We start from the raw sequence: 25,811 nt of genomic DNA, 5'->3' as shown, positions 1-25,811 counted from the left end.
AGACGCAGCAATAAATAAAGTGTACATTTTCAACTCCCCTTGTCGACCACCCTTATTTAGAACATTTATTCAGTAGAATAACATAGATAAAAGCTGCCCATCCCATAAAATTTGTGAACAATTTAATAAAATAGATAGAATAAAAATAATATCAAATTATGTCTACCCAACTAAGAGCCTATTTGGATGGACTTATTTTAAGCACCTTATAAGCTGCTTTAGATAAGATAAGTCAAATAGACTCAATTATTTTTTAGAGCTTAATTTAATCACAAAATAATTTTTTAAACACTAAAAAAAACCAAAACAAATTTTTATAAACAACCTAAACCCAATCCAAACGGCTCTAAATTTGTAAATAAACAACACAGGTAAAAGCTGTCATCCCGCAAACTTGCGATGAATCTTGTGTAAAGGGCTTGTAAATAAGTGAACAACACAGGTAAAAGCTGTCATCCCGCAAACTTGCGATGAATTGAATTGTGTAGTGTTAAGGGCTATGTTTGCAAAAAAACTTCCTTAAGAGGAGACAAAATATAATAAGTAGCCTCAAATTATCCCATTTTGTGCAAATCTTCGATAAAGGCCCATTCCGAAGGTCCAAATTGGATTTAGCGGGTGGAGAACTTGTGCTGCAACTTTGCTCTGTTTCGACGGTCGAAATCCAATTGTAAGTCCCCTCTTCCTAATGTCTAATCTTTTCTCCAATGATTTTGTGTCTACTATAGAACTTGTTTGGATTGGCTTATTTTAAGTGCTTTTAAGCCTAAATACTACTTCCGTCCCATAATAAGTGTCACTTTAATCAAATTTTTTTGTCCCATAATAAGTGTAACCTTAATTAGTCAAGATATAAATTGACTAATTTTTTTCAATTCTATCCTTAGATAATAAAGTAATATTTAAATATTGATTGAAAAAGTCATATAGTAAGTTAGTATTATTAGATTTTCAATGTCAAAAGATTTACTTTTTGTGCGTGCTCTCATAAAAAGGTAAAGTAATTTATTTTTATTATATAGGGTAATTTGATAAACCTTACATTACATTATTTATTTCTTAATATGCATGAGGTGACACTCATTATGGGATAGAGGGAGTAACTTTTAAACACTTTTGTAGTGTTCAGTTAAAATTAAAAAGTATTTTTAAGTACTTATTCCAAAATAATAAAAATCAACCAAATGTCAAAAGCCCATCCAAACAAGCTCTAAGAAATTGCTATCTGTTTTCTTAACTTGAATGAATGTCGAGATTAGGAAATTATAATCAGCTCATTTTGTACTGTGTGTTTATATAATGTACCAAAAGGAGAAGATGTACTCCCTCCGTCCCAAAACATTTGTGTACCTTTCGCTTTTCGAGAGTTAATTTGACTAATCTACGTAGCTAAATTAAACTCAATATTTTGAAATTAAAATGTATATATTTGAAAACTATACGAAAAGTACTGCTACTATAAGTTGCCGTATGATGAAAAAATACATGTCAAAATATTGGTCAAAGTTCATGTAATTTCACAGTCAAAAAGCAAAACATGACAAGTATTTTGGGACGGGTTAGTATTATGATGTACAAAATCTGTATGATGGGATTTGCATTTGCTGTGTTGATAAAATTTGTTAACGGGGGGCTGCAGTTAACAATTTTGAGATCAGTAGCCACAAATTTTGTTTTGCTTCTGAAGTGTCCGTCTCTATGTACGAACTCAAATGCAAATAAGCGAAAATGACGTAATCTGTGCTGACGATGGCGTAATTTGTACGTGGCCTAACTTCGTCACTTCTGTGGATAATTTTGCATTTGTTAAGCCTTATGTGTGGATATAACAAAAAAGATTACTTTTTTTTGTTTGTTTACAATTACAGCTCTTCAGTAGCAATGGTTACCTAACTATTTTTTAGTTGCAGTGAGTACTTCTTGCAAAAAAAGCATGCAGATTCAACAAAAGCTTCTTTTTAGTCCCAGTCCAGCTATGTGTCCCCATGGTGTGAGAGGCCTTGTACCTGTTTATCTGAAGCATCACATTTATCGAGGCAAACGCAAGATGCAACACACGTCATGTCAGCATATATTGCAAAATAGAGCTAAAAGATGGGGCTTTTTAGTTAATTGTCTTGTTGGAACCATTGACAACTTGAATAATGAGCACCAGACTTGTCATAGAAATGGTGAGGAAATTTCTTATGATTTATACAATGAGTCTATTTGTGAGTTGTGTACTGAAGGAGACGTTGATAAGGCAATGGGGTTGCTTTCTCAGATGGAGGCTTTGGGTTTTCATCCAAGTTTTGTAGTTTATAGCAACCTGATCGCTGCTCTAGGAAGTGTTGGCAGGACTTTGGAAGCTGATGCAATCTTTCAAGAAATGTTATGTTCTGGTCGCAGGCCAAGGATAAAGGTGTTCAATACCTTACTTAGGAGTTTCTTGAGAAAAGGCCTCTTAAGGCTAGCAGATAAGGTTTTGATGTTACTCGAAGATTTGGCTGTTGACAGGAACCAAGAAACTTATGAGATCCTGCTTGAGTATTATGTCAATGCTGGGCGGTTGGAAGATACTTGGTTAATTGTTGCCAAAATGAGGAGCGAAAGTTATCCGTTAAATTCTTTTGTGTATAGTAAAATAATTGAACTGTATAGGGACAATGGCATGTGGAAAAAAGCACTAGGAATTGTGGAAGAGATCCGCGAGATGGGGCTACGATTGGATAAGCGCCTCTTTAATAGCATCATTGATACTTTTGGCAAGTATGGTGAGTTGGGAGAGGCCTTAGAAGTTTTTGAGAAAATGCGCCGAGAAGGCATAAAGCCTGATTTTAGAACATGGAATTCTTTGATCCGGTGGCATTGCAAGTTTGGGCATCTAGATACTGCTATAGATTTGTTCAATGAGATGCAAGAGCAAGGGCTATACCCTGATCCAAAGATTTTCATTATCGTTATTACCCATTTAGTGGAGCATGGCAGGTGGGATGTTATTGATGAAGTTCTTGAGAATATGCAAGGCAGAGGACATCACAAGAGCGGGGCTATTTACGCTGTGTTGGTTGACATTTATGGTCAGCAGGGGAGATTTCAGGATGCAGAATATTGTTTAAATGCCCTAAAATTGGAAGGTCTACAGCTTTCACCTAGCATCTTTTGTGTCGTGGCTCATGCCTATGCTCAGCAGGTGAGTTGTTCTCTCTTTCCTTCTTGAAGGAGACTGATTTGCTTTTATTTGTTACATAATAAAAAAGGAAGGTGTGAATTATATTGACAGCATAAGGAATGACTCCTGAAGTGTTCTTCAGAAGGGCAAAAGTTGCCTCTAGGTGACAAAGCAAATTCTTTCGTTGGGACGTGAATATTTCCAACGTGGGGAGCTGCATCACTGTAAATCTGTTACTTTATATAATGGTAGTGCTAATCTTGGATTAGATAGCTTTGGAAATGGTTGTGTAGTTGAGTTGATATTTAACCATTGCCCTTCCATCTAGTATGTTAAAAACTTTCTCGTACCCAGTATACCCAAAGGGAAAAGGGTCAAAAATACCCCTCTACTTTAAGAAAAGGGTTAAAAATATCCTCCGTTACGAATTTGGGTCAAAAATACCCCTCCTGTCATTAAAGTTCTCAAATATACCCCTCACTTAACGGAAATCCCCAAATTTTCCCCAATTCTCTCAATAAGGGGGAATAAAGGGATCGTATGGGTTATTATTTAGTTGGGTCGGGTTTAGAAAATGAAATCGGGTTATTTGGGGAGTTCCATTAAGTGAGGGTTATATTTGAAAACTTTAATGAGGTGAAGTTATTTTTGACCCAAATTCGTAACGGAGGATATTTTTAACCCTTTTCCCAAAGTAGAGGGGTATTTTTGACCCTTTTCCCTTAACCCTATCAAGACATGTTTGGTGTTTAGATCAAACCAATGGATGCAAGACGGGGTTTTTTTTACACACTTTTGTTATGGTTAAGTGATATGCGTTCTCACTTCAGTTTAACTGCTAAGGTTGAACTATTTTGTTTGGTGTAAACACCTGGTGGGGGTGAGTATTTTACTCATCTAATACCGTGTCTTGATTTCTGGCATGGCTTTTGGTTTCCCTATAAACATCATTTATATATATAGTTAATGTTTCCTATCACTATGTTTAAGATAGTATCTTTATGTAGCTTTTTGATGAAGGATAGTATCTTTATGTAGCTTTGAGGAGATTCCATCTTTTTAATATTTTTGCCTTGTGTGCAGGGATTATGTGAGCAGACTGTAAAGGTTCTGCAGATAATGGAAGCTGATGGAATGGAACCAAACCTTATAATGCTAAATATGCTGATAAATGCTTTTGGGAATGCTGGTAGGCATATGGAGGCACTATCAATTTACCAGCATATAAAGGAGATGGTAAGTCCTTAAAGTTTCCAAATTTTTCTAAACATATTCCCTGACATAAACTTTGCTGATAGTGGTGCTGCTGTTTCTGTAGGGTATTACTCCTGATGTGGTTACTTATAGCACTTTAATGAAGGCCTTTATGAGGGCTAAAAAGTTCGATCAGGTTTGGCTTCTAATATTGCTATCAGTCATTGGCTTTCGCTCTTTTCTTGAATATGATGTGACTAAACAAAGTCACTAGTTGAAAAATGCATGTTAAGTTGTAATGCATAAAGGATGTAATGATTCAATTTCTTTTTTGACTTCAGTGAGCAAAGGCTGTAAAAGGCATGGAAATTTATATGCTGACTGTCTTTTCTGTATATAGCAACATTTATCTGGATCTATTTGATTGTTGCATGTTAGGTCCCCAAGATATATCGTGAAATGGAATCTGTTGGATGTTCACCAGATAGAAAGGCCAGAGAAATGTTGCAATCAGCACTGATGGTCGTTGAACAGAGACATTATTAGTTTACATATAACGAGTCAGCCTTATTTGGTTCTATAACTTCTGCTGTTAGCTTCTTCATTCAGAAGATGACGTACAACACCAAAAACTAGAAGCACTTTTGATGCTGACTACTTTGTTCAGAATCTCCAAGGACTTTGATGCTCAAGTAAGATATGTTCTCGATCTGCTTAGTGATTATTTCTACATTTTGTTTTCCTTATAAGTCTCATAACTCATGCTTTATCTGATCCAAAGCTTTAGCTAAATTGTTGATTCTGCCCCCTGCCACCTCTTTTTTGCAGCTTGTCTGTTGTAGCACTTCTTCGTGCCTTGTTTAGGGAGCATTATTTAACCCTTGAGATTACATATCTTCCTCAAATGAAGATACAGCAGAGTTGCTTGTCATTTCTGAGGTTTGTGAATACGAATTTTGAATTGTTCTGGATTGTATTCACATTTGTTATAGCCGAGTTATCAGAGAACCCATGGTTACAATTGCTAGCACTTTGCTTATCTTTCATAGTTATTAGTCTAACAACTAAAATCACAATCTGAATTTCCTGAACCTGATTTGTCAAAAGTTGAATTTGACTTGTAATAAACTCTGTGTATAAGTCTTCCAAAAATTCATTGAAGTTGCTACAGATTTGTTCTATACATTGGGTTAGGGATCTAACGTGCAATAAAAACTTGTGCATGGAATTCCATCGTTTTTCTTTATTGGAGCCATGTTTAGAGACCATAGATATACCCTGATACCTCTCAGATGCATCACATATGTAATATGTTCATTCGTTTGCTGCTAATTATATTTTTATTCATTATATATCTGCTCCTATTGAAGCCGAGCTTATACCCTTGATCCTGTGGACTCTCCAGGTTTCAGTGAATGACAGCCAGCCTGTGCCTGTAAAAAGAAATAACTGGTACTACTAGCAAACTTAACGATAATAAGGTGTCTGTGGAACCTTCTTTCATCAATATGTTGTCTGTTGCATCCACATGTAACCATTATTGAAATTCTCTTGTTTCCTTGGCAGCAATTCTTTTCTCCAGATGTACTTCTCTTCTGCATTATCGCTATATCAACAGGGTAAGAAATGGTCCGCTCGATGTTCTTTACAAGCTCAATTAGATGTGATGACAGATTAGACTGTGCATGTTTCTTGAATAATTTGATGCATCAGATAGTTTATTTCTTATCATAATAACATAATTTGTAGCCTGATTAACTTTTAACACTTTGCCAGTGAAGGGAATAAAAGCAGCGACTCTGAAGGCTAAAACACTGCTATTGCAGCTGTAGTTTCCATTGCTCGACATTGATGCAGAATTTGCAGATGACAACACTAATTAGAAAGAGGACGGATTCTTTGTAATCATGCATAGATTTTTTTTTCTTTAATTATTAAGACTTGGAAATATATATAAGAAAAAAGTTAACAGGCTTGTGGTATTTAATTGTTGCCGGATGATTAGATTTTCACGTTAAAATAGAGATATATGTGTAGAATTGAAAATATGGGTTTGGTTTAAATTGGATAAAGATTTGTTTCCAATAACCACTCTTGATCTACATTAAAATCTTATTAATATTGGTTTCTTATTTCATGTGATTAAAGATAATTAGTCTTGTATGATTGAAAGTCAAATAGAACTGATTATAAAATGAGAAATAATAATCGCATTTAACAGAGTACAAACAGATATAAAAGACACCACGAGAGGATGTCACATGAGATAATTATAAAAGTTTTATAAGAACTTGTAAGAATAATTACTACTCATATAAGAAGACAACAGTACCTCTAAAAGGAGAATCAAAATTTACAAAAGTGATGGCATTTCACAGGGAAAAGGAAGCGAACTTATTCCTCGTTTAGATTTTTTCTCCTACAAAGTATTTCCTTCTTTATACTTTACATGACATTTTTGTCCGTTCAAATTAGATTACAACTTTACATATATAATTTTTAATGTACAAACAACAACATACCTAGTGTATTCCCACAAGTGAAATCTAGGGAGGATAGGATGTACGCAGACCTTATCCTTACTTTGGTGAGGATAATTATTTTTATTTATTTTAATGATATATTTTTAAATAACATGTCACGTCTAAAGTTATTGATAACATATTATTATACACACACCCTATTTGTCCAAAGTCTTCGTTTTCTTTTAAGATTTGTGATCAATCAAAGTAGTATTATAAAATGAACGGTGGGAGTTGTCCTTTATAATCTTTTTGACGTGAACCAACTAATTTAAATTCGCGTAGAAGTTTTTTAATTATTTTTTAGTTTCTTATATTGTGTTTTGTAAACGTTTTGAGATTCGATTAATTTATATTTGTAACGGAAAATCTAATTTTATGAGTAAAATACTTCCTATTAAAAGAGACTTTATTTTCAATCCAGAAATTAAGTAGGCATTTGGCCATAGGTTTCAAATATTTTTCACTTTGTTTGGAATTTATGGAGTTCGAGGTGAAAATGGAGTTGTATTTGATTATATATTTTTTTCAATTTATGTGATACTTTTCGTTTTTCGAGATTCAAGCTGCACGAACTTTGACCAATATTTTAAGATGTATTTTTTCACAAAATTGATATGAGAAAACTTACAACCTATAGTACTTTTCTTGTAGTTTTCAAATATATATAAATCATAATATTAAATTATCGAATTAATCTAATCCAATTTAATTTTAAAATTTAGTCAAATTGACTTTCGAAAAACAAAAAGTATCACATATATGAACGGAAGGAGCACTAATTTTATGCCAAAATAGGTCCTAAGTAGGTGTTTGAACATGCGGTTTGAAATCATGGTTTGAAACCATGATATGAAACCAGCGTTTGGACATGCAATTCATCTCATGGTTTCAAACTCCAAATCATAAAAAAGACATGATTTGGGGTTTCAAACCATGGTTTCAAAAAAATTAAATATAAAACTTGACTCATAAGTTTATATTTTATAAAAAAGACCCATAAATTGGTAAATATTTTTAACAATTACTCCGACCAACCATTTACCAACCTCATTAACTTCCACCAACCTTTATTTATGTCTACCATGTGGGAGGATTATATTAAAGAGTAATTACATTACTATTCATGTTAAATTTTCGTTTTTATTGAACTAAAGTAGATCAATTAATATTGTATTTTTTAGAAAGGCCTTCTAGTAGCATATTGATTTTGTTATGAACTATGACTTACTTATTTAGTAAGATTGTATAAGAATTAAGAATGTTTTGATAATTTTCACAACTTATAGAGTTTTTATATCTACAACAAAAAATACAACTTAAAATATTTAAATTACATATTAAAATATAATTTCAAATCATGATTTGAACCATGATTTCAAACCATGTCCAAACCGCTCGTAAGTCCTAACCCACGAAAGTGCAGGGATGAATGTAATATTCCCGCACGTAGTGAATAGTTCCCATACTCCCCCTCACCTAACAATAAACCCTGAAAAACACGCACACTTTCCCTCCTCTTTCCCCCTCTCCGCCGCCACGTCACCATGAACATCTCAACCCTAAGACTCGATTCCACCTCAATCACCACCGCCACATCATCATCATCATCAAAGTTGACTCACCGGAGTGGGACCCTCAGTTACAATGGGAGTAATAATTGTAGGTTCCTTCAGTTCCAGCAAAGGAAGAATAAGAAGAATTCTTCAATTATCGTTTGTTCGACAAAACCGGTTGCATCGGTAACCGTTGACCATCAGGCGGTCAACGAGTCAGGACTGAGTCGAATTGAGTCATTGAGTCAGGTATCAGGTGTGTTAGGTTGTCAATGGGGTGATGAAGGAAAAGGAAAACTTGTTGATATTTTGGCTAAGCATTTCGATATTGTTGCTCGTTGTCAGGTATACTTATACTACTTATGAGTTTATGTTCCTAAAGTATTTTTGAGCTACAACAAGAAGTAAGAAGTAGTAACACTCTATATCAAACCTGATATGATAACCTTAAAAATAGAGTGATAACTTCCTATAATCGGTTAAATAACACTAGTACTTTAAAGCTAACGTCTTGGAGTAAATTCTAGGCCATAGCAACAACTTCCCTAGTGCGGTTTACATCTCCTGTGTGGTACGTGGGCTATTACAATAGGAGTGGGGTTTATATGAGTTTATGTTTGTAAAGAATTTGTTGTTACTGTTCTTGTTTCTGAATCCTATGTAATTAGTGGCGGATTCAGGATTTTCATTCTGGGGGTTTGAAAACAACGTTAAAAGCTTAATATAAAAAATAATGTTGTCAATGGGAATCGAACCTAAAACGCTAGAGACAATTTTGAACACCCTGGACCGCTTGAGTTAACCTTTTGCATTTATTTAGGCCTTTAGGGTAGTCAAAAGTTAGTACATAAACACAGAAAATCTACTCTATATATACACTGTAATCTTTTGCCCCAGTATGTAATGATTTCTCTATTATCTGCTTTATTTCTATATTTTACTCCCTCGGTTTCAATTAGTTTGTCTGGTGTTGACTTGACACGGAGTTTAAGAAAGTAAGGAAGACTTTTCAATCTTGTGGTCTTAAACTAAATATACGAAGAATGTATCAAAATGTCCTTTAATCTTGTAGTCTTAAACAAGCCATGTGGAAAGTTTAAATTAAAGATTTGCCAAAAAAGTAAAGAGGCATTCTTTTTTAAACAGACTAAAAAGAAGAGTAAGACAACCAAATTGAAATGGAGGGAGTATTGATATGAGTTTATGTTGGAAAAGAATGTTTGACTTACAGCAGCAAGTGACACTTCATATCAAGCCTGATATAATAACCTTAAAATTAGAGGAATAACTTCCGATCAGGGGCGGATGCAACTTGTCAGGTGTTCATATGAAACTAGTACTTTAGGCACGGGATGTCAATTTATATGACAATATTCACTAAAATTGCAATAAAGAGTAGATATGAACGCATAACTTTAAAAATATAATAGGTTCAATACGAAGAACCTTAAAAGTTGAACTCATAGAATTTAACTCCTGAATCTGCCTCGGCGTCCTATAAACGGCACTGATACTGTAAAGCTAATGTCTTGGAGTAAATTTTAGGCCATATCAAGAACGATATTTGCTTCGTTATTTTTGAATTTCTTTGAAATATGTTTGGTTTCAGTAAGTGGGTGAGTTAGGATACAGGATACAGGAGGCCTCCAAAAGATGCCTCGTGCAAGTTTGAAATTCAGGGTCATAATTTCTGTAGAAAACTGTTTCGAATTGTCTTTTGATTCTAGAGTCTCCTTATTTTTTTTTTTTTTTTTTTTTGATAACCGTGGTGTCTGGGCCAGCTTGTGTGCACCTTGGCAATTCCACTTGGTACCTCTATCCACCAAGGCTTGGACAAATATGGAGAAATTACCTCCTGTTTTCACCTCCAAGAAACTTGGACCTGAGACTTAAGCGTTCTCAAACTCACTTCATTGATCACTAGGTCACACCTTTGGGTGCAGGATCAAATATTTTTGTATAATGTTCATATGTATTTCTTACCTATAGGCTATACCAATTTGTTTTAAACTTGTGATTTGTATTTTCTTGCCATCCGATCGTTCTACTTCACTTTATATTTCCCCAGGATAGGTGACTTGTTAACGACTCTAACTAAACTCTTCAATACTTCTTGTTATCAGGGAGGAGCCAATGCTGGGCACACCATTTACAATTCTGAGGGGAAGAAGTTTGCTCTGCACCTTGTCCCTTCAGGGATTCTCAATGAGGAAACACTATGTGTTATTGGTAATGGAGTTGTGGTGCATCTACCAGGACTCTTTAAAGAAATTGATGGTCTTGAATCTAATGGAGTCTCTTGCCAAGGAAGGATCTTGGTATCTGATCGTGCTCATTTGTTATTTGATTTTCACCAAGAAATAGATGGGCTTAGAGAAGCTGAGCTAGCTAAATCCTTTATCGGAACCACTAAGAGAGGCATTGGGCCTTGCTATTCAAGCAAGGTTATTCGAAATGGCATAAGAGTAAGTGATTTAAGGCATATGGACACATTCCCCCAAAAGCTTGATCTGTTATTATCAGATGCCGCTTCAAGATTCCAAGGTTTTAAGTATAGCCCTGAAATGCTCAAGGAAGAAGTGGAACGCTATAAGAAATTTGCTGAGAGATTGGAACCGTACATTACAGATACTGTACACTTCATGCATGATGCTATATCTCAGAAAAAGAAGATTTTGGTAGAAGGTGGTCAGGCAACTATGCTAGATATCGATTTTGGGACATACCCTTTTGTCACTTCATCCAGTCCATCAGCTGGTGGAATCTGCACAGGTCTTGGCATTGCTCCCAGAGTTGTTGGTGATCTTGTTGGTGTGGTAAGCAAATTTGATTTATTTTTCTTAAAAGAATTTGTCCCTTATACTAAAGAATGAAGATTCTCATGTGCTCAATTTTATCTGAAAGTCTAGCTAATATTTTGTGGGAATGAAAAGTAGTGTTATCTTTCCAAAAACGTATTGCAGTACACCTATCCTAGTGAATCAGCTAAACGTTGTGCAATACACCCAGCTTTTAGCCAGAAGAATATGATCCTCATATCAACTAGCTCTTAGGAACCAATTAATTGCATGGTACTTCAGTCTGCATTTATTGCATTTTACGTGTCGAGCAGCAAATATTGAGCTTTTTTAATTGATGTTTTTCCTGCAGGTTAAGGCATATACCACAAGAGTCGGTTCTGGTCCTTTCCCAACAGAAATCATGGGCAAAGGTGGTGATCTTCTTCGTTTTGCTGGGCAGGAGTTTGGCACAACTACTGGACGCCCGCGTCGCTGTGGTTGGCTAGACCTAGTCGCACTGAAATTTTGCTGTCAAATAAATGGATTTGCTTCTCTGAACCTAACAAAACTGGATGTGCTGTCAGATCTATCAGAAATTCAGTTGGGTGTCACTTACAGGCATCCTGATGGTTCAACATTAAACTCTTTTCCTTCTGATCTCAATCTTCTTGAACAAATAAAGGTAAGTTTCTTGTGTGTTTTTTTCTTTATACTTCAACATCTTTTTACGTGATGATTTTGTGGTGTTTGGAAACCCAGATTACTAGTTCCAACTTTCATGTGAATGTTTTGGGGAAATTGAGCCATATTAACACATTGATGAGCGGATCTTCTTCTGAAAAGTTTTGTTTTTAGTGAAGAGTTAACTTTAGTTTAATTTCCTCTTCCCCACTATTGGAAAGTGGAAGGAGACGAAATTTCCTGATTTTTTGGTACATTTTTGTTCTTTCCGTCTTGTCTTTTTCTCCCGGCATTGTTATTTTCTTCTATTGGCTGTTCATATTTCAAGACCTTCAGTATGCATATTGAATCTTCTTTATCCCCTGTTGCTTGTGTGTTATTACTGTTTTTTACTTTCTTGTATTCTGACTTCTACTATATATTTTCTTTATTCTCATCTGTATAGGTGGAGTATGAAGTTTTGCCTGGATGGCAGACTGACATTTCTTCCATCAGGAAGTACTCTGACTTGCCTAAGGCTGCACGCGAGTATGTAGAAAGGATAGAGGAGCTAGTCGGGGTACCTATCCATTACATTGGTATTGGGCCTGGTCGTGATGCCCTTATCTACAAGTGATTTTAGATTTTTTCGTCATATTGCCAGAATGAATTCTTCAAACTGCTGGTAAACCTTAGGCTAAACTTGTAGTAACACCAAGAATTATCAATTTGATGCCATTGGTTAAATGTAACAATCATGTATTTGTTGTCTTTAAAGTTAGATCCAACCCCCCCCCCCCCCCCTTTCTTTTCTTCCTTGTTGAACCTGTCAAGGGGAATAGTCAGTTAGGAATGCCACCAGCGTCCTTGAGTTTTGAATAGTAGTTTCAAGTCTGCTTGTTGCTTATGAAGTCCTGGAAGTTGCCATTTTTTTTTAAACCTTTTCTGCTGTTGGCGAAGATTACTTTTCAACTTTTTGAACGCATAAGTTGTCTTGAACTTCCATCTTTTGTGATCCTGATTTCATATTGCAAAAGCTGTGAGGCCTCTAGGTTGTCACGTTCACCTGTGAACTGACTTTTCTTGGAGAAAACTTGAAAAGAGTGTTGTGTGCCTGATGATTGATGACACTTTTGCCTATATTGAACTGATTCCCTTCTAATTATTTGTTGACTTGTTGATCTATATCAGATTTTAAAGTTGGTAAACAGTATACTATGTAATGTCAGGGTTCAAAGTTTGGAGGTTAATGCATGTAATATTGGTGTGGCCTCAGACATTGGTTTCTTTAAACTTTCTGAATATAATCTTGTAGTTGAAACTATAAATTAATTTATTTTATGGTAAAAAAAATTTAGAGAGGTTAGAAAATTTTGTAGTGAAATAAAATTGTTGACTTGCTAATAGTGATAGTATCTTTATTTTTGAGATGGATGGAGCGGAGCATCATTCAACAGTCGAATTGAAGAACATGAACTTAATTCCCATGGTTAATTTGAGTTCCACGTGATAGAGGGCGCTCTATTTTGAACTACTTTTATTGGTTTCCTACCTTGTTTGAAATACAATAACAAAGATCTATTTGTCGGAAATTCTTTGACCTGGCATTTTATTTTTGTACTAGACGGAAAATAATTAACTGTTATTATGTCATCTCGGTTTGTGATTGTCTAAATAACCTTTTATAATATGATAAAATAAATAGACCATGTAAAAGATTCTTCACATGATTCAGTTTATATAAGATAAATTCTTTCAAGAATTAGTATCAAGGAGAGTTTTAGTACGTATAAATACTATGGCGATATGTCTATACCTATATCTTCTGCTAACATAAAAAAGATATCCTCTTAAATCAATTATATATGTAGTTTACCGAACTCAACCCCTATAGAACAAGGAATTGCCCTGATGTGGTTTGAAATTCCCCCCGAAAAATAATTCAACTATTCAAAAGTTCCATATTGAAGAGGGAAACATAAGCTCATCATTCACATTATAAGCATCAACAAAGCTACTAGCCTCTGCTGCTTCCTCATGATCTTCTACCCCTGTTATTTCACCCAATGTGTCCCAATCATAACTTGTATCAGCAAACAAATTATTGTCCTTCAGCGAAACTCCTGACTCTGTGAAACAATCTTGACTTTTATCAGGCTGATCATCTCTTTTCAGTATTCCAATCTGTTGAAGAAATTCATTCAGATCAAGCTGAGGCTTCTCTTGATCATGACGAACTGCTACTTTGTTGTGTGATGAGAATTCAACTTCCTTCTCCTTCACTTGCGGAATTGTTAAATGAGGTTGTTTACTATAGTTTTGAATTTCATTGTTGGGATCGCTGATTGATGAAGTACTCGAAGATGATGCTGCCGCCTCTGTTCTCTTGAGTTCTTGAAGTCTTTGGTGAATTACATGAACATTAGGTTGAGCACTTAAGTTGAGCAAGCCAGTACTATTAGGGAATGATGAAACAAAGTTGGTGCTTGAAGAAAACCATTTGAACTTTTGCGATTTGTTCAATGGATTGAAATTAGCTCTCATGTGAGGTAAATTAAGATAAGCATCTGGTCCATATAATCTCCTTGCTGCTTCATCATAAGCCATAGCAGCTTCTTCAGCTGTAGCAAAAGATCCCAACCACAGCCTTGTCCTCTTCTTAGGCTCTCTGATTTCTGCCACCCATTTTCCCCATGTTCGTTGTCGAACGCCTCGGTATTCACATAACGCGTTCTGTGGGCCCCCTTTCCCTCTTGCAGGGCCCTTTTTCCATGGTTTTATTGGATTTCTTTTGTAGCTGTCCATGTCAGGATCAGGCAAAGCAACCGACGTCCGTGTGATTACTATCCGTCCAACTGAAAGCCCACGCTAGACTAGATTATCAGTGCCGTACCAGAAGGCCAATGAGTAGAACTAAATTGTATGAAGTTAGCTTAGTGAAGGGTAGTAGTGAAGAGTGTAATATATTTTTGGTAAGTGTTGAGTGTGAGGGATATATTGTGAAGGCGCGGGGGATATGTATAGGGAAGAATTTGTAGTTCTGATTTAAATGTTTTCACGTTTGTAGAAAGCCTTATAAGAGCTCATGCATGTGACCGTTTTAGCTAAGTAGTAGTACTGTACACTGAATATAATGTCAAGTCACATTATTCTTTAGTTCTAATATAGCTGCTGGCTGATGCTCCAGCTGCTTTATTATTTCTTCGATTTATTTTTCCTTATATGGAATGCATAAGCTAATGGTTTGTGTACTGCATATATGCAAATTGCATGCATTAATAAAAAAAATGAAAGTAGGATTAATTTGCATATATGTGCAATTTTTCTTTAGTATAGGTTCCTCCGATAGCAAGTCAAAATGTGTTTTTCATATTGCTATTACGAAGGAGTTCCCGTTCTATACTTTTACGATATGAAAAAAAACTCACACAATCAGGTCACTTATAAGGTCCTCTTTCTATCCTAATTTATGTGAATGACTTTCAAGTACGAGGGTCAAATTAGAGACTTAATTTTATGACTATGAATTCGATATAGATTTTTCAAAATATTTTTAAATAAAATTTACATATTTAAACCCACATGAAATATATTACAAGTCAACACAGCTAATGATTCAAAATATTTTTAAAAAAGTTTGAATTGTAAAAGAATAATTTTTTGACTCTCCAAACAGTAACACCTTCGCATTACATGGGACGAAAAGACTAATTACAAGTAACCAAAATTAAATGGTATGTAACCTGTTATGATATGTTAAATCACACTAATGATATAAAACTTTATTATATTGACAGTATATCATAACTTAAAATCGTATAATCAGTACTTCTAATCCAGTGGTATTGGTGAGAGTTTTATGTTCAATTCTCACTGTCCCCTTCGTTAAACCTCATGCATAATTCAACTTTCTTTTTAAGACTATACTCTATGATGAAGGCCATCATTGTTCTATCTCAACTAAAGAGATTGCTTTGAATTGAATGCAGTATGACACCTCACTTTCCTTGGATTCTCTATTAATGGTCTACTCAACACTCTTCTCTAATAGTCAAAGATATTCACAGAAGAAGAAACACTAGCCAGTGAGTTACCACTAAGCTGTAGTAAGTATTAAAAAGCACCTCACAGAAATTTTTGACATTCACGAGCCTCTAATTCACATGTTTTCCTGACATTCACAACCTGATTCTCGAGTCTTTCTCTTCATCTCTATCCCATGCAGTCATATACGTACGCACATAACTTGAATAGCACTGTGAAAAAACAAATTCTATTTGTGCATACACACAGCTACAAAGGGAGTGGAATTTTCGGTGCCGAGGTGGGCATATCCAAAATTTAAAGTTTATGGGTTCCTATGTACAACGACCGCAAGTAATATAATAACTAGGTTCACAGCCAAATATTTACAGATATTTAGAGAATTTCTTGATATGTACATATCCAGAGTTTCGGCAAAAGTTACTGAGTTTACATAAACCTATATATTGTATTGTGGATCTGCCTTGGGAAGGGAGAGAGAAGCAGAGCTACATGATTCGAAAGGGGTTCAATCGAATTTCCTTCATTAGAAAGTTACACTATGCAAATAAGGAAAAGATAATTTTGTTTTGAAATTATACAAATTGTTGAATACCCTTAATAGCTTCTAGCTAGTGTAGAAGTAAAATGACTCAAAAATTGCTTTATATCAGTTGCAGGATTGACTCTCAGTTGTGACATTTTATTACCTCTTTTTTTTAGATCTCTTGTTAGAATTCGGGGCTGGATCACTACTTAGAGGGATATTCTTGTATTTTTTTTTTTTAATCTCGTTAGAATTTTTGACTCTGTCACTATTCTCCTGGAGGGAGCTAGGAGCAGGCCCTTTGTTAGAATTCATGGTCCCACATGTATTTGTACCGATTAACCAATTTCTAAACACTGGAGTAGATCTAAAGAGATACCACTTGCTCATGAATTTATCTTGAATCGAGATCTTTTGGCTCAACTTTATTCCGATTTGCTGAGGAAGCAACTCCACTTTTCACCTTGAATTGGTCAAAATATGCGGACGTTCTTACTTTTCGTCGAGGATTAGATCCATTAATTGGGGTCTGTGGCTGACTGATATAGAAGAGGAGGGATGGGCAGGTAAATTATCTAATCCTGTAAATGAACGACGAGTGATATTTTTGTATTTTTAATAATCCCGTTAGAATTTCTGACTCTACTTTTTCTCGAGGTGGAGGGAGGGGCAGCGTAGTCATCTCATCCAGTAAATAGATTACAAGTTGACAACAAATGGTAGACAAAAAAAGCAACTAGTTGAAGAAGACTAGTAGTAAACCTGTGAGAGTAATAAAAGGAGAATCACGGGCTTATATTCCCCTTTACATTCTTGGCGTATTACCATGCAGCTAACGCCTAAAAGGTCCGTGGAAAAAAAAATTGCAGATGACATATACGACAAACATAGAATTACAACAACATTATACACAAAGAAGAAGTCAGAAAGTGTCTTTCACATGAAAGTAGAGAAAAATGCGGAGAGGAAAGAGTGTCTTTCGAGCCAAAAACACAGCAAGTCATCAAAACAAAAAACATAAAAAATTACAACATGCTCTTCTCATTAATATGACCTTTCATCTAGATTTATTCCCAATCGTGATGATATTTTTCCTAAATTTTGGAACTCTGTAAAATTATGTCCATTTCCCCGATAGATCTTCAACTCAAGTAAAGCAAAAACACAGCAAGTCATCAAAACAAAAACATAGAATTACACTGTACTTATAATTGAATTAACTTCTCATTAATATGACCTTTCATCTAGATTTATTCCAGAATCGTGATGATATTTTCCTAAATTTTGGAACTCTCGTAAAATTATGTCCATGTCTGTATTCGTACTTAAAAGAAGAGATTTTTGACATCATAAAAGCCCGAGGTTGAGGCACAATTTTAGCTACAAATAACTTTGGCTTAAACTCTGTATTTGTGTTAAAAAATTTAGATATGTATAAATAATTTATTCAGAACCCAATAAGTAAGAAAATCATAGTCTAGAACCCATAAAGTAAAATGCTGGCTCCGCCTCGGATTAAACGAACTGTTAGACTTGCTAAACAAGGTTGTAATTACATCTTCAGGGATTTACAAGCAGAACCATCAAGCCTTTCTATAATTGGCCTAGAGAAAGGATTACAAAAAAGTGCTATTTTCTGCAAGCTACATGCTTCTTCACCTTACTTCATTCCTTAAAACTTCTATAACAGGGACATCAAGGTACAACAACACAGCCTCGAGGTCGAGCCTAACAAAAACTACCATCGAAGTGACTTTAGCCGCATCTCAACAATAACTGCGTTATGCACAATACTATGTTGTTCCAAAAAAAAAAAAAAAAACCGGCCAACAATATCAGACAGTTATACACATATACAGAGTCCATTTCAAAAAGAAACCTTTACGTTGCCTTCTCACTTGCTTTGCTAATGTTTCTCCACTTATCTTTGAGGTCCCCTGCTGTCCGACCTTCCAGGAAAACATCACATCCAAATTCCAAAATTCTCTTCCATCTATCACGAAAATGTGAGAATTGTAGTAATCCCTCCTGCAGAAGCAACGACAAAGACTATTACCAAAAGATAGCCAAAGGGAAAAGTACTGACTACAGTATATCAATAAAATTGATATTTTTCCTTAACATATGCAACATGAAAGGAAAAGCACAGCTTCATGTAAATTCCTCCAACACACTCGGGTGAAACCAACAAAAAGAAACCCCATATGATCTTCGTCAACAGAGAATGGGACAATCTTTTTTTTATATAGTAAGTGTGTGTATATATCATATATATTACTCATAAACACTCAAGAACAAGAGGTGAATTCTCCTTCTATTATAGAACAAATTGGATGCATTCATACCACATTTTAAGGAGAGAACTAGCATGAAGCAGAAAACGAAAAAAAATTAGGCAAAAGAATATGCAGCTACCTTTAATGTTTCCTCCTCTATTTTGGTCCATGGAAGCTTCTTCCTCCTCTGTCGAGGATTTAAGGGAAAGGTACTGCAAATTAAAAGTACATCCTTTATCAACACAATTTCCAACTACTCGCTCTAAGAATAAAAATGAACAGCAAACTATCAGAGGCAGAAATCAACCCCAACCACCACCCCCAAAAAAAAATCACGTGCCTGATAATGATTATTAACAAAATCTTTTGATTCAATGCAATAGAGGCAGTAAAACAGAAAAAATGCAGACACTGGAAAGTATAAGTGAAAAGGATGACACTTTTGGAAGAATACATGAAGTGACCGCATGATTTGCATACTTGCAGAAGTGCGTAAGACTTACTTCTTTTCTGGCTTCCTAAATTGTACACGGTATTTGGAACCTATCTCATCATCATCTTCTTCTTCAGAACTTTCTTCTATAGAAGAACTTTCTCGTGCTTGAGGTGGACGGATCTGCCTGACTTCGGCATTCATAGAATTTCTAATGACTGGACAACTTCCTGCTTCTTCAGCCTTCTCCAAGGAATTCGTGTTTCTATTCTCATCATGACATAATTCTTCTTCCTGTCTGGACTGAGACTGTCTTGATCTAAGACATCTAAGAGGTGATTTGTTAGGTTGTTTACCAGCTACTAAGAATAGTTCAGGTAGAGAAGCCTCTGGTTGAGGTGAAGCGGTTTCCATGACTTGAGCTCGGACAGAACTCCTGTCGGCTGGAGCACTCCCTGCTTCTGTTACCTCATTCAATGAATTCCTCCCATTCTCATTGCGGGGTAGACAAGCCTTTGGTTGAGGTGAACCGGTTTGCATGACTTGAGCTCCAACAGAACTCCTGTTGGCTGGAGCATTTCCTGCTTCTGTGACGTCATTCAATGAATTCCTCCCATTCTCATTGTGGTTTAGAGAAGCCTCTGGTTGAGGTGAGCCAGTTTGCATGACTTGAGCTCCAATAGAACTCCTGTTGGCTACAGCATTTCCTGCTTCCGTGAGCTCATTTAATGAATTCCTCCCACTCTCATTGCAGCACAGTTGTTCATTCTTATTCCCTCGAGATTGATGCTGCTTCATTCCTTGTGACTTAGGTAGTGACTTCTTTGATCGTTGCCCAGCTCCCAAGCCAATAAATGCATTCAAGTCTTTCCTAGCAAGTGAGACCTTCTTCTTACCTTCCAGGTACTCAGAAATTGCTCGAGAATATGAACAAAAGGGGCAATAGAAGTTTCCCTTGTAATCAAAGTTGGGTACAGAAGCCAAGCAACTTTCATGAACAACTAAAGGGCAGGTATCAGAACTACAAACAAATAAGTTTCCCCCCTTATTACACTTCACACAAAGATTAAGCTCTGTACAATCAACAGTTGCCAAAGAATCTTCACCCTGAGCATATTGCGAGTTCAAGAAATCATTTTTCTGTGAAGCAAGATCAGTACTTTCATTGTGATACTCATCAGTATCACTATAGAATTCAGATTCATGACTTTGCTCTATATTTTCTTTATCTCCTTTAGAAGGTTCACCATTTCGCACATGTTGTGGAAGATTACACCCCAGGTCACCTTTGGAGCCACTTGATGATCCCAGTTCAGCACAACCATTGCTGCTACTTCCAATATTTTGGAACTTTTTGTCTGTACTCGCTCTTTGAGGCAAGAGATTATTGATATTAGAGTCAATGCCACATAAAACACTTCTTGATGCAGCATGCTCAGCGCTACCATCCTTCAGCAATCCATTTGCTTCGAGGGTACCAACTTCAGCTTCATCTTCCGAGTTCCTTTTTTGAACAATAGATTGACTTCCTCCACGTGATTCTGCTGGGACTACATCCCTTTGAGACGATATCAAATCAGGAACTGTGTTCTGAATGGGACTAATAACATCCTGCTTAAACTTCTTGGCAGCCTTTGCACAAGGATCAGAACTGTTATCTGATATGGTTTCAGTTTCATTGACTTCTATGTCATAAGCAGTAGAAGCATTAATACTCCTCTTAGCAGGCACCAAAGTGCTTCCAGGCTGTTTTTCTTGCAGGTCACTTGTGTTTCCCTGGGTAAAAGTATCCAAGTTCCCACTTGGTGCAACACATCGGGTATTCACACCTACTACTTCATGCCCCTGCTTAAGGTCATCAGAATCAATTGGAACACTGTCTCTGGAGTGATTCCCCAACTCCAATCCACTTCTTTCTTTCAAGGACACACAAAGAGGACTTGTAGGTTTTACAATGGCATCTTTAAGCTGTTTATCAACAGAAAATAAAGCAAATCCCAGAATCAGACGGATATATTTACTATACAATCCAACTTATCGAAGTCAAAAGACTATTAAACCTAGCTTACTTGTTGCAAAAGAGACTTTGGCTGGCCAGATCTTTTTTTCATTATGAATGACCGTAAATCCCAATTAAACATCTCTGGCGTAGCTGCTTTTAGATCTGATGCAGACACCTAATAATATTTACATGTAAAGACACAACTAAGCACGTGTAAAAAAGGAGTATTTAAAACTCTCTAGTCTCAAGGAGACCCTTTCCCTTGTAAACGGGTCAGTTTCTTAGAGCTTTCAAATAACTGTATGAAATTGTTCACCTTAGATAAGTAAAAGAGAGAACTAATTACCTCTAACAATATGCGACGAAGGACATCTTCGCAGCTCCTTGACGGATCAAGTTCAATTTTGTCACCTGGAACTGAAGCGACATTATTTGCATCTGAACTTTTCCGGGCAAACAAGCCCTCTAAAACTCTCAAGGAAACCATTTCCCTTGCATTTCTACCCAGATCATCAGAAAGTTCAGGAGTCCTCTTAACCAAATCTGTTATGCATGAACTATTAAAGTCAAAATTCTGATGCCCAGAATTCAACAACAGCTTCCACAAAATAAAGCAATTGTAACTTCACACATACTGATGAGTAAAGATGGGTCTATTTCATTGAAACTTGCCAGTGCTTCAATCACCCAAATCCAGGGCAGAGATGATGTACATGAAAGCTTGGTAGCCATGAAAGACTGTTGCAGTGCTTCAGAAACCATAAATTCGCTGTGTCATTTCCCTGCTACTTCATACTTAGCTTTGCTCACAAAGCTGTTTGACATAGAGATAGAAGGGATGAGAGGGCGATGAATACACAATAGTGACAAAGTAACAATATATTAGATGTGTGCACCCATTAACTCAACAACAAATGACATTCTACGTGATTTTTGTTCCAAACAGAACAAATATAGAACTTTATCTAAAGGCCTTAAAAACAAGGCCAAAATATATTGGGGCTTTCATTGAGGAAGGGTAAAACATGCCAAGTAAACATACAACAACAACAACATACCCAGTCAAATCCACAAAGTGGGGTTTGGGGAGGGTAGAGTGTACGCAGACCTTAACCCTACCTTGGCGGGTAGAAAGGCTGAAGTAAACATGATTAAAGAATTCCTCAAGCAAGTGAACATAGCATATAAACACTATTCTTGATTTCTTTAGATGTCAGCTTCCCCAACAAAGTCTATTCATAAACTGAAACTGGCAACGTGAAATTGCATAAATCAGTGAATATTTACTCAAAATGAAAACAATTATGTATTACAGCATCTTGGGTCGAAAATTTCCTTCTTGTCCTACCAATGCTATTTCTTTAATAGCTTCCTTCCTTTCACTATCCACTCACCTCTATAAGTTGCATCAATGTTGTAATAGTGATTATGAGCTATAGGGATAGAAAGAAGCGCTAGAAAATGATGTTATGTTTCAACTAATTAAATCGTACTTCTTCACCTGTCCTTTCATCTCGAACTAATTTCATACTTAAACTAATTAGTATACCATTGAAACGAGAGTTGGATATATCTTTTTTATGCTAAATCAAGGAACATTATTAGGTTAGAAATAAACTGTGTAATTGTTTCTACTAGCCCTAGTACTAAATACTAGATAAAATGGACGGCCACGGTAGCATAAGATCCTTCTTTTCTTATCTAACTCAAGCAAGATACCAAACGGTCACCATTATAGTTATACAAATTGAACTGAGAAAATGATAACACAGCCAACAGGATAAGTTAAAAATAACATATTCTTAATCTCCATAAAGAAACAAAAACTCCCTCTTCAGAATGCAAAAATCAATTGGGACAAAAAAAAAAAAAAAGGGAACATGATCAATTTAACTTGGTTGAATATGAAAGTAAATAAAGTTGGATCCTTTCACATGTTTTAGCTTTAAATTACTATAGAAACTCAAGATAAAAATAGTAAAGAACATTTTTCAGTTGTCACTCACAAAATCCAATGCCACAAAACACTAAAGAACTAATTATCTAGAACCTTTTCTTCTATAATTTTAAAATTCTCCAATTTCGATTTAAACACGCATACACAAAGATAAATATAAAGATATTCTTGAAAAAAATTGAAATTAGTTTTATAACAGGCTAATAAAAGTAAAAGTATAACCTTTTTAAGAACCTGATTCTCCTTCTGTATACATTCAGCAAGCTCCCCAATTTCCCAATAATTCAAATTGAAACAAAAATAGAAATAGAAACAAAACAATTAGATTTTTTTTTTCTTTTTCAAGCGTCCAATTTTGATCGGATTTTTCAAATTATCGGAGAACGAAAGTGAAAACAATTGAAAAAAAAAGAAGAACCATTTAAGAAATAAGTCGGGTTTCGGGTCGTTTGGGTCGGGTCCTCGTTCAACTGGATAGGATTCGGCAACCAGTTGAATTAAATCTAATCAAATTAAAATTTATAATTAAGAATTCAGAAAGTTGAATTTAAATTAAGTGAAAACCCTAAAATAGTCCCTAATGTATTGGGCAAGACGTATTTTAGTCCTTAATATAGGGCAAACTGCAAAGTGTAATTTTCTATTAGTTTTAGGATTTTCTCTAGTGTATCACTAAAAGTGTCCACCTTATAATAGAACATTTATGGTAAGGAATTTAAGCTCTAAATGTTAATGGTGTAAAATATATTTATATCATTAAACCGCTTAAAATTAATTGAATGTAATTTTACTTAATACGAATCGATCGATCAACCATTGTATTATGAATAACCTACTATTACATGTTACATTATTACGAAAAAAGACAGTCAGGTGCACGAAGTATTTTGTGTTCACGTAAGGTTCGATGAAGGGCTTCATCTCACGAAGGTGTGATGTATGTAGTATATCTTGATACAAAGCATCAATAATTGATTTTATGACTTGAGGTCACATAAATTTTACCATCACCGAGCTCCCCTTCCACGGGCTAAAAATTTACATTGTATAAACTTGTTATCCCTGATCGTGATCGATATATATAACTTGACTCGTATGATCTTCTTTTTTCCTTTTTTTCCTAACAACTTGAATCATATGATCACTAGCATATATTAAAGACCAAAATATATTTAGTTTAGCCATATACATAAGGGACTATTTCCATCTTTTTCCTCTCACAAAGCACTTTCCAACTTTATTACACTTCAAAAAGCAACATAAATTCAAAAAGCAACATAAACTCTCTATACTTTATGAACAAAACCCAAAATAAATTTTCTTCAGAAATGAAGAGAGAAAAACAAGGGATGACTTATTCCACTACCTTGGAGCTGGGGACGAGGAAGAGGAGAGGAGAAGTACAGGAGGAATGGCCAAGTATCTGGAGAAGAAGGTGCGAAAGCGAAGCATGGTACTTAAATTACATATCGATGTGGCCTCATAGTGTAAAAATTCTAACGACTCCACAAATGAGTTCAAGCTCCGAATTGGCGGGAAAAAGAGCGTAAGTGGTGCGGCCATAAACCCCGCTGCAAACAACAACTGCAACATTCTCGATCTCAAGAAGTTTATAGAAACGGTATGACTTATATTACTGAATTTAGATAAAACTAAAATGTCGACCTCTGAATGACCGAATAATCTAGTATAGCAATAAAAGGGTTCCACGTGTGATATTCTAGTTAAATCCCCTTGCATAAACTTTTGGCTCCGTCACTATCAACAATCGCAACTCTGTATAAGGCTCATAACGCAACTAGCAGTGTAAATGGACACATTAACACTTATACATAAGGTCACACATTAGCACTCGTACAATAAAATGAGTACGGTATTTTGTTAATGCTTTTTCACAAAGCTAAATCCTTTTATAGAAAAAGAGCTTTTGGACTAGGATTATGAAGGGATTTCGGTTCGGGAGTTTTCTGAAAATTTGGCTCTCTGCTGTAGTTTTTATACAGAAAAAGCAGGCAAGGTTATGATGAAGATTAGTTTATGTACTACAATTTAAAGAATAAATTGGCCGGCTTTTCAGAATATTCGCTAATAAAGTTCAGTTACTATTAGATAAAGACAAATGAAAAAGAAAATCATGAAAGGACAGTATGGAATTGGGAAATTATAATGGGAAAAGACAACAAACAAGGAAAAGATTAAGGCTTCCGAACTCATAAAAACGTTTTTCCCTTTTCATATTTTTGATGTTTGGTTTCAGAAAAACATTTTCACATGTTTTCGCTCCATAATGGTACAAAAAAACAGGAAAAAGTATTTACAATATATATATATCTTACATTTTTCTAGCTTAGGGTTGGAATTGAAATGATGCAATGAACATCCTCATTTTAATTAGAGGCCTTGGATTAAGTGTTGGAATGAAAAAAATCCTGATATGAAGCATTTTCTCCTTTCATTGTTTGATGCGATACAAATTTTGATTAGTCGGAGTACCAAAACATATACGGTACACCAGGTGAAAGACATGCCTAATATTAAAAAAAAAAGGTAATTTTCACAAATGATCATGTAACTATACATCTTTTGCACCAAAGACACAGTTCTGTTTTGTCATCATGGTAACCAAATAATCACAATAGCCGAAAATAAAAATATTTGGTGGGATAGGTATATTTTTTTCTGAAGTGGCACATCCCATCTTTCTTAAACT

At 35.4% G+C, this 25,811-nt stretch overlaps 4 protein-coding genes across 9 annotated transcripts; 2 read left to right on the top strand and 2 right to left on the bottom strand.

The window, feature by feature from the left end:
* The first annotated feature begins 419 nt into the window (after window positions 1–419).
* LOC132049250 (pentatricopeptide repeat-containing protein At5g42310, chloroplastic) lies at window positions 420–6,320 on the top strand. 6 transcript variants are annotated; one of them, XM_059439981.1, is made up of 9 exons: window positions 420–442; window positions 586–670; window positions 1,911–3,172; window positions 4,235–4,387; window positions 4,470–4,541; window positions 4,784–5,037; window positions 5,174–5,284; window positions 5,912–5,964; window positions 6,122–6,320. In XM_059439981.1, exons 3-6 carry the CDS (start codon window positions 1,934–1,936, stop codon window positions 4,889–4,891), a joined length of 1,572 nt encoding a protein of 523 aa, XP_059295964.1. In that variant the 5' UTR covers window positions 420–442; window positions 586–670; window positions 1,911–1,933; the 3' UTR covers window positions 4,892–5,037; window positions 5,174–5,284; window positions 5,912–5,964; window positions 6,122–6,320. The 6 variants fall into 6 exon arrangements, with proteins under 6 accessions (XP_059295964.1, XP_059295963.1, XP_059295962.1 ...); XM_059439979.1 differs by lacking the exons at window positions 420–442; window positions 586–670 and adding exons at window positions 1,397–1,761; window positions 5,751–5,826; XM_059439980.1 differs by lacking the exon at window positions 420–442 and having other exon boundaries at window positions 522–670; window positions 1,905–3,172.
* A 2,000-nt stretch (window positions 6,321–8,320) lies between these two features.
* LOC132049248 (adenylosuccinate synthetase, chloroplastic) lies at window positions 8,321–12,742 on the top strand. The gene is made up of 4 exons (XM_059439975.1): window positions 8,321–8,768; window positions 10,547–11,239; window positions 11,574–11,885; window positions 12,330–12,742. The coding sequence occupies exons 1-4, from the start codon at window positions 8,415–8,417 to the stop codon at window positions 12,498–12,500; spliced, it is 1,530 nt and encodes a 509-aa protein (XP_059295958.1). The 5' UTR covers window positions 8,321–8,414; the 3' UTR covers window positions 12,501–12,742.
* Window positions 12,743–13,065: 323 nt separating this feature from the next.
* Window positions 13,066–14,742, bottom strand: LOC132049249 (dehydration-responsive element-binding protein 2F). The gene has a single exon (XM_059439976.1). It carries the CDS (start codon window positions 14,666–14,668, stop codon window positions 13,814–13,816), a length of 855 nt encoding a protein of 284 aa, XP_059295959.1. The 5' UTR covers window positions 14,669–14,742; the 3' UTR covers window positions 13,066–13,813.
* Window positions 14,743–17,920: 3,178 nt separating this feature from the next.
* Window positions 17,921–22,010, bottom strand: LOC132049247 (uncharacterized). Its single transcript, XM_059439974.1, has 6 exons — window positions 21,780–22,010; window positions 21,491–21,687; window positions 21,212–21,319; window positions 19,213–21,110; window positions 18,849–18,921; window positions 17,921–18,461 (listed from the first exon to the last, which is right to left on the bottom strand). The coding sequence occupies exons 1-6, from the start codon at window positions 21,904–21,906 to the stop codon at window positions 18,315–18,317; spliced, it is 2,550 nt and encodes an 849-aa protein (XP_059295957.1). The 5' UTR covers window positions 21,907–22,010; the 3' UTR covers window positions 17,921–18,314.
* Between the last annotated feature and the right edge of the window lie 3,801 nt (window positions 22,011–25,811).

Source organism: Lycium ferocissimum, chromosome 3, assembly GCF_029784015.1.
Source record: "Lycium ferocissimum isolate CSIRO_LF1 chromosome 3, AGI_CSIRO_Lferr_CH_V1, whole genome shotgun sequence".
In the NCBI taxonomy this organism is placed as follows: Eukaryota; Viridiplantae; Streptophyta; class Magnoliopsida; order Solanales; family Solanaceae; genus Lycium; species Lycium ferocissimum.
Note: the sequence above shows the minus strand (reverse complement) of the source record. Positions and strands in the feature narration are given on the sequence as shown.

What these genes read in the sequence shown, in the direction of transcription:
- LOC132049248 (XM_059439975.1), top strand. Translation starts at nt 8,415, where the DNA reads ATGAACATCTCAACCCTAAGACTCGATTCCACCTCAATCACCACCGCC. An exon ending in TTGGTGATCTTGTTGGTGTG is followed by an intron (nt 11,240 to 11,573) that starts GTAAGCAAATTT and finishes TTTTTCCTGCAG; the next exon opens with GTTAAGGCATATACCACAAG. An exon ending in ATCTTCTTGAACAAATAAAG is followed by an intron (nt 11,886 to 12,329) that starts GTAAGTTTCTTG and finishes TCATCTGTATAG; the next exon opens with GTGGAGTATGAAGTTTTGCC.
- LOC132049247 (XM_059439974.1), bottom strand. Translation starts at nt 21,906, where the DNA reads ATGGTTTCTGAAGCACTGCAACAGTCTTTCATGGCTACCAAGCTTTCA. An exon ending in AGACCCATCTTTACTCATCA is followed by an intron (nt 21,688 to 21,779) that starts GTATGTGTGAAG and finishes CATGCATAACAG; the next exon opens with ATTTGGTTAAGAGGACTCCT. An exon ending in TTTAGGAAGCCAGAAAAGAA is followed by an intron (nt 18,922 to 19,212) that starts GTAAGTCTTACG and finishes TTTAATTTGCAG; the next exon opens with TACCTTTCCCTTAAATCCTC.
- LOC132049250 (XM_059439977.1), top strand. Translation starts at nt 1,713, where the DNA reads ATGCAAATAAGCGAAAATGACGTAATCTGTGCTGACGATGGCGTAATT. An exon ending in CTCATGCCTATGCTCAGCAG is followed by an intron (nt 3,173 to 4,234) that starts GTGAGTTGTTCT and finishes CCTTGTGTGCAG; the next exon opens with GGATTATGTGAGCAGACTGT. An exon ending in GGGCTAAAAAGTTCGATCAG is followed by an intron (nt 4,542 to 4,783) that starts GTTTGGCTTCTA and finishes GTTGCATGTTAG; the next exon opens with GTCCCCAAGATATATCGTGA.
- LOC132049249 (XM_059439976.1), bottom strand. Translation starts at nt 14,668, where the DNA reads ATGGACAGCTACAAAAGAAATCCAATAAAACCATGGAAAAAGGGCCCT.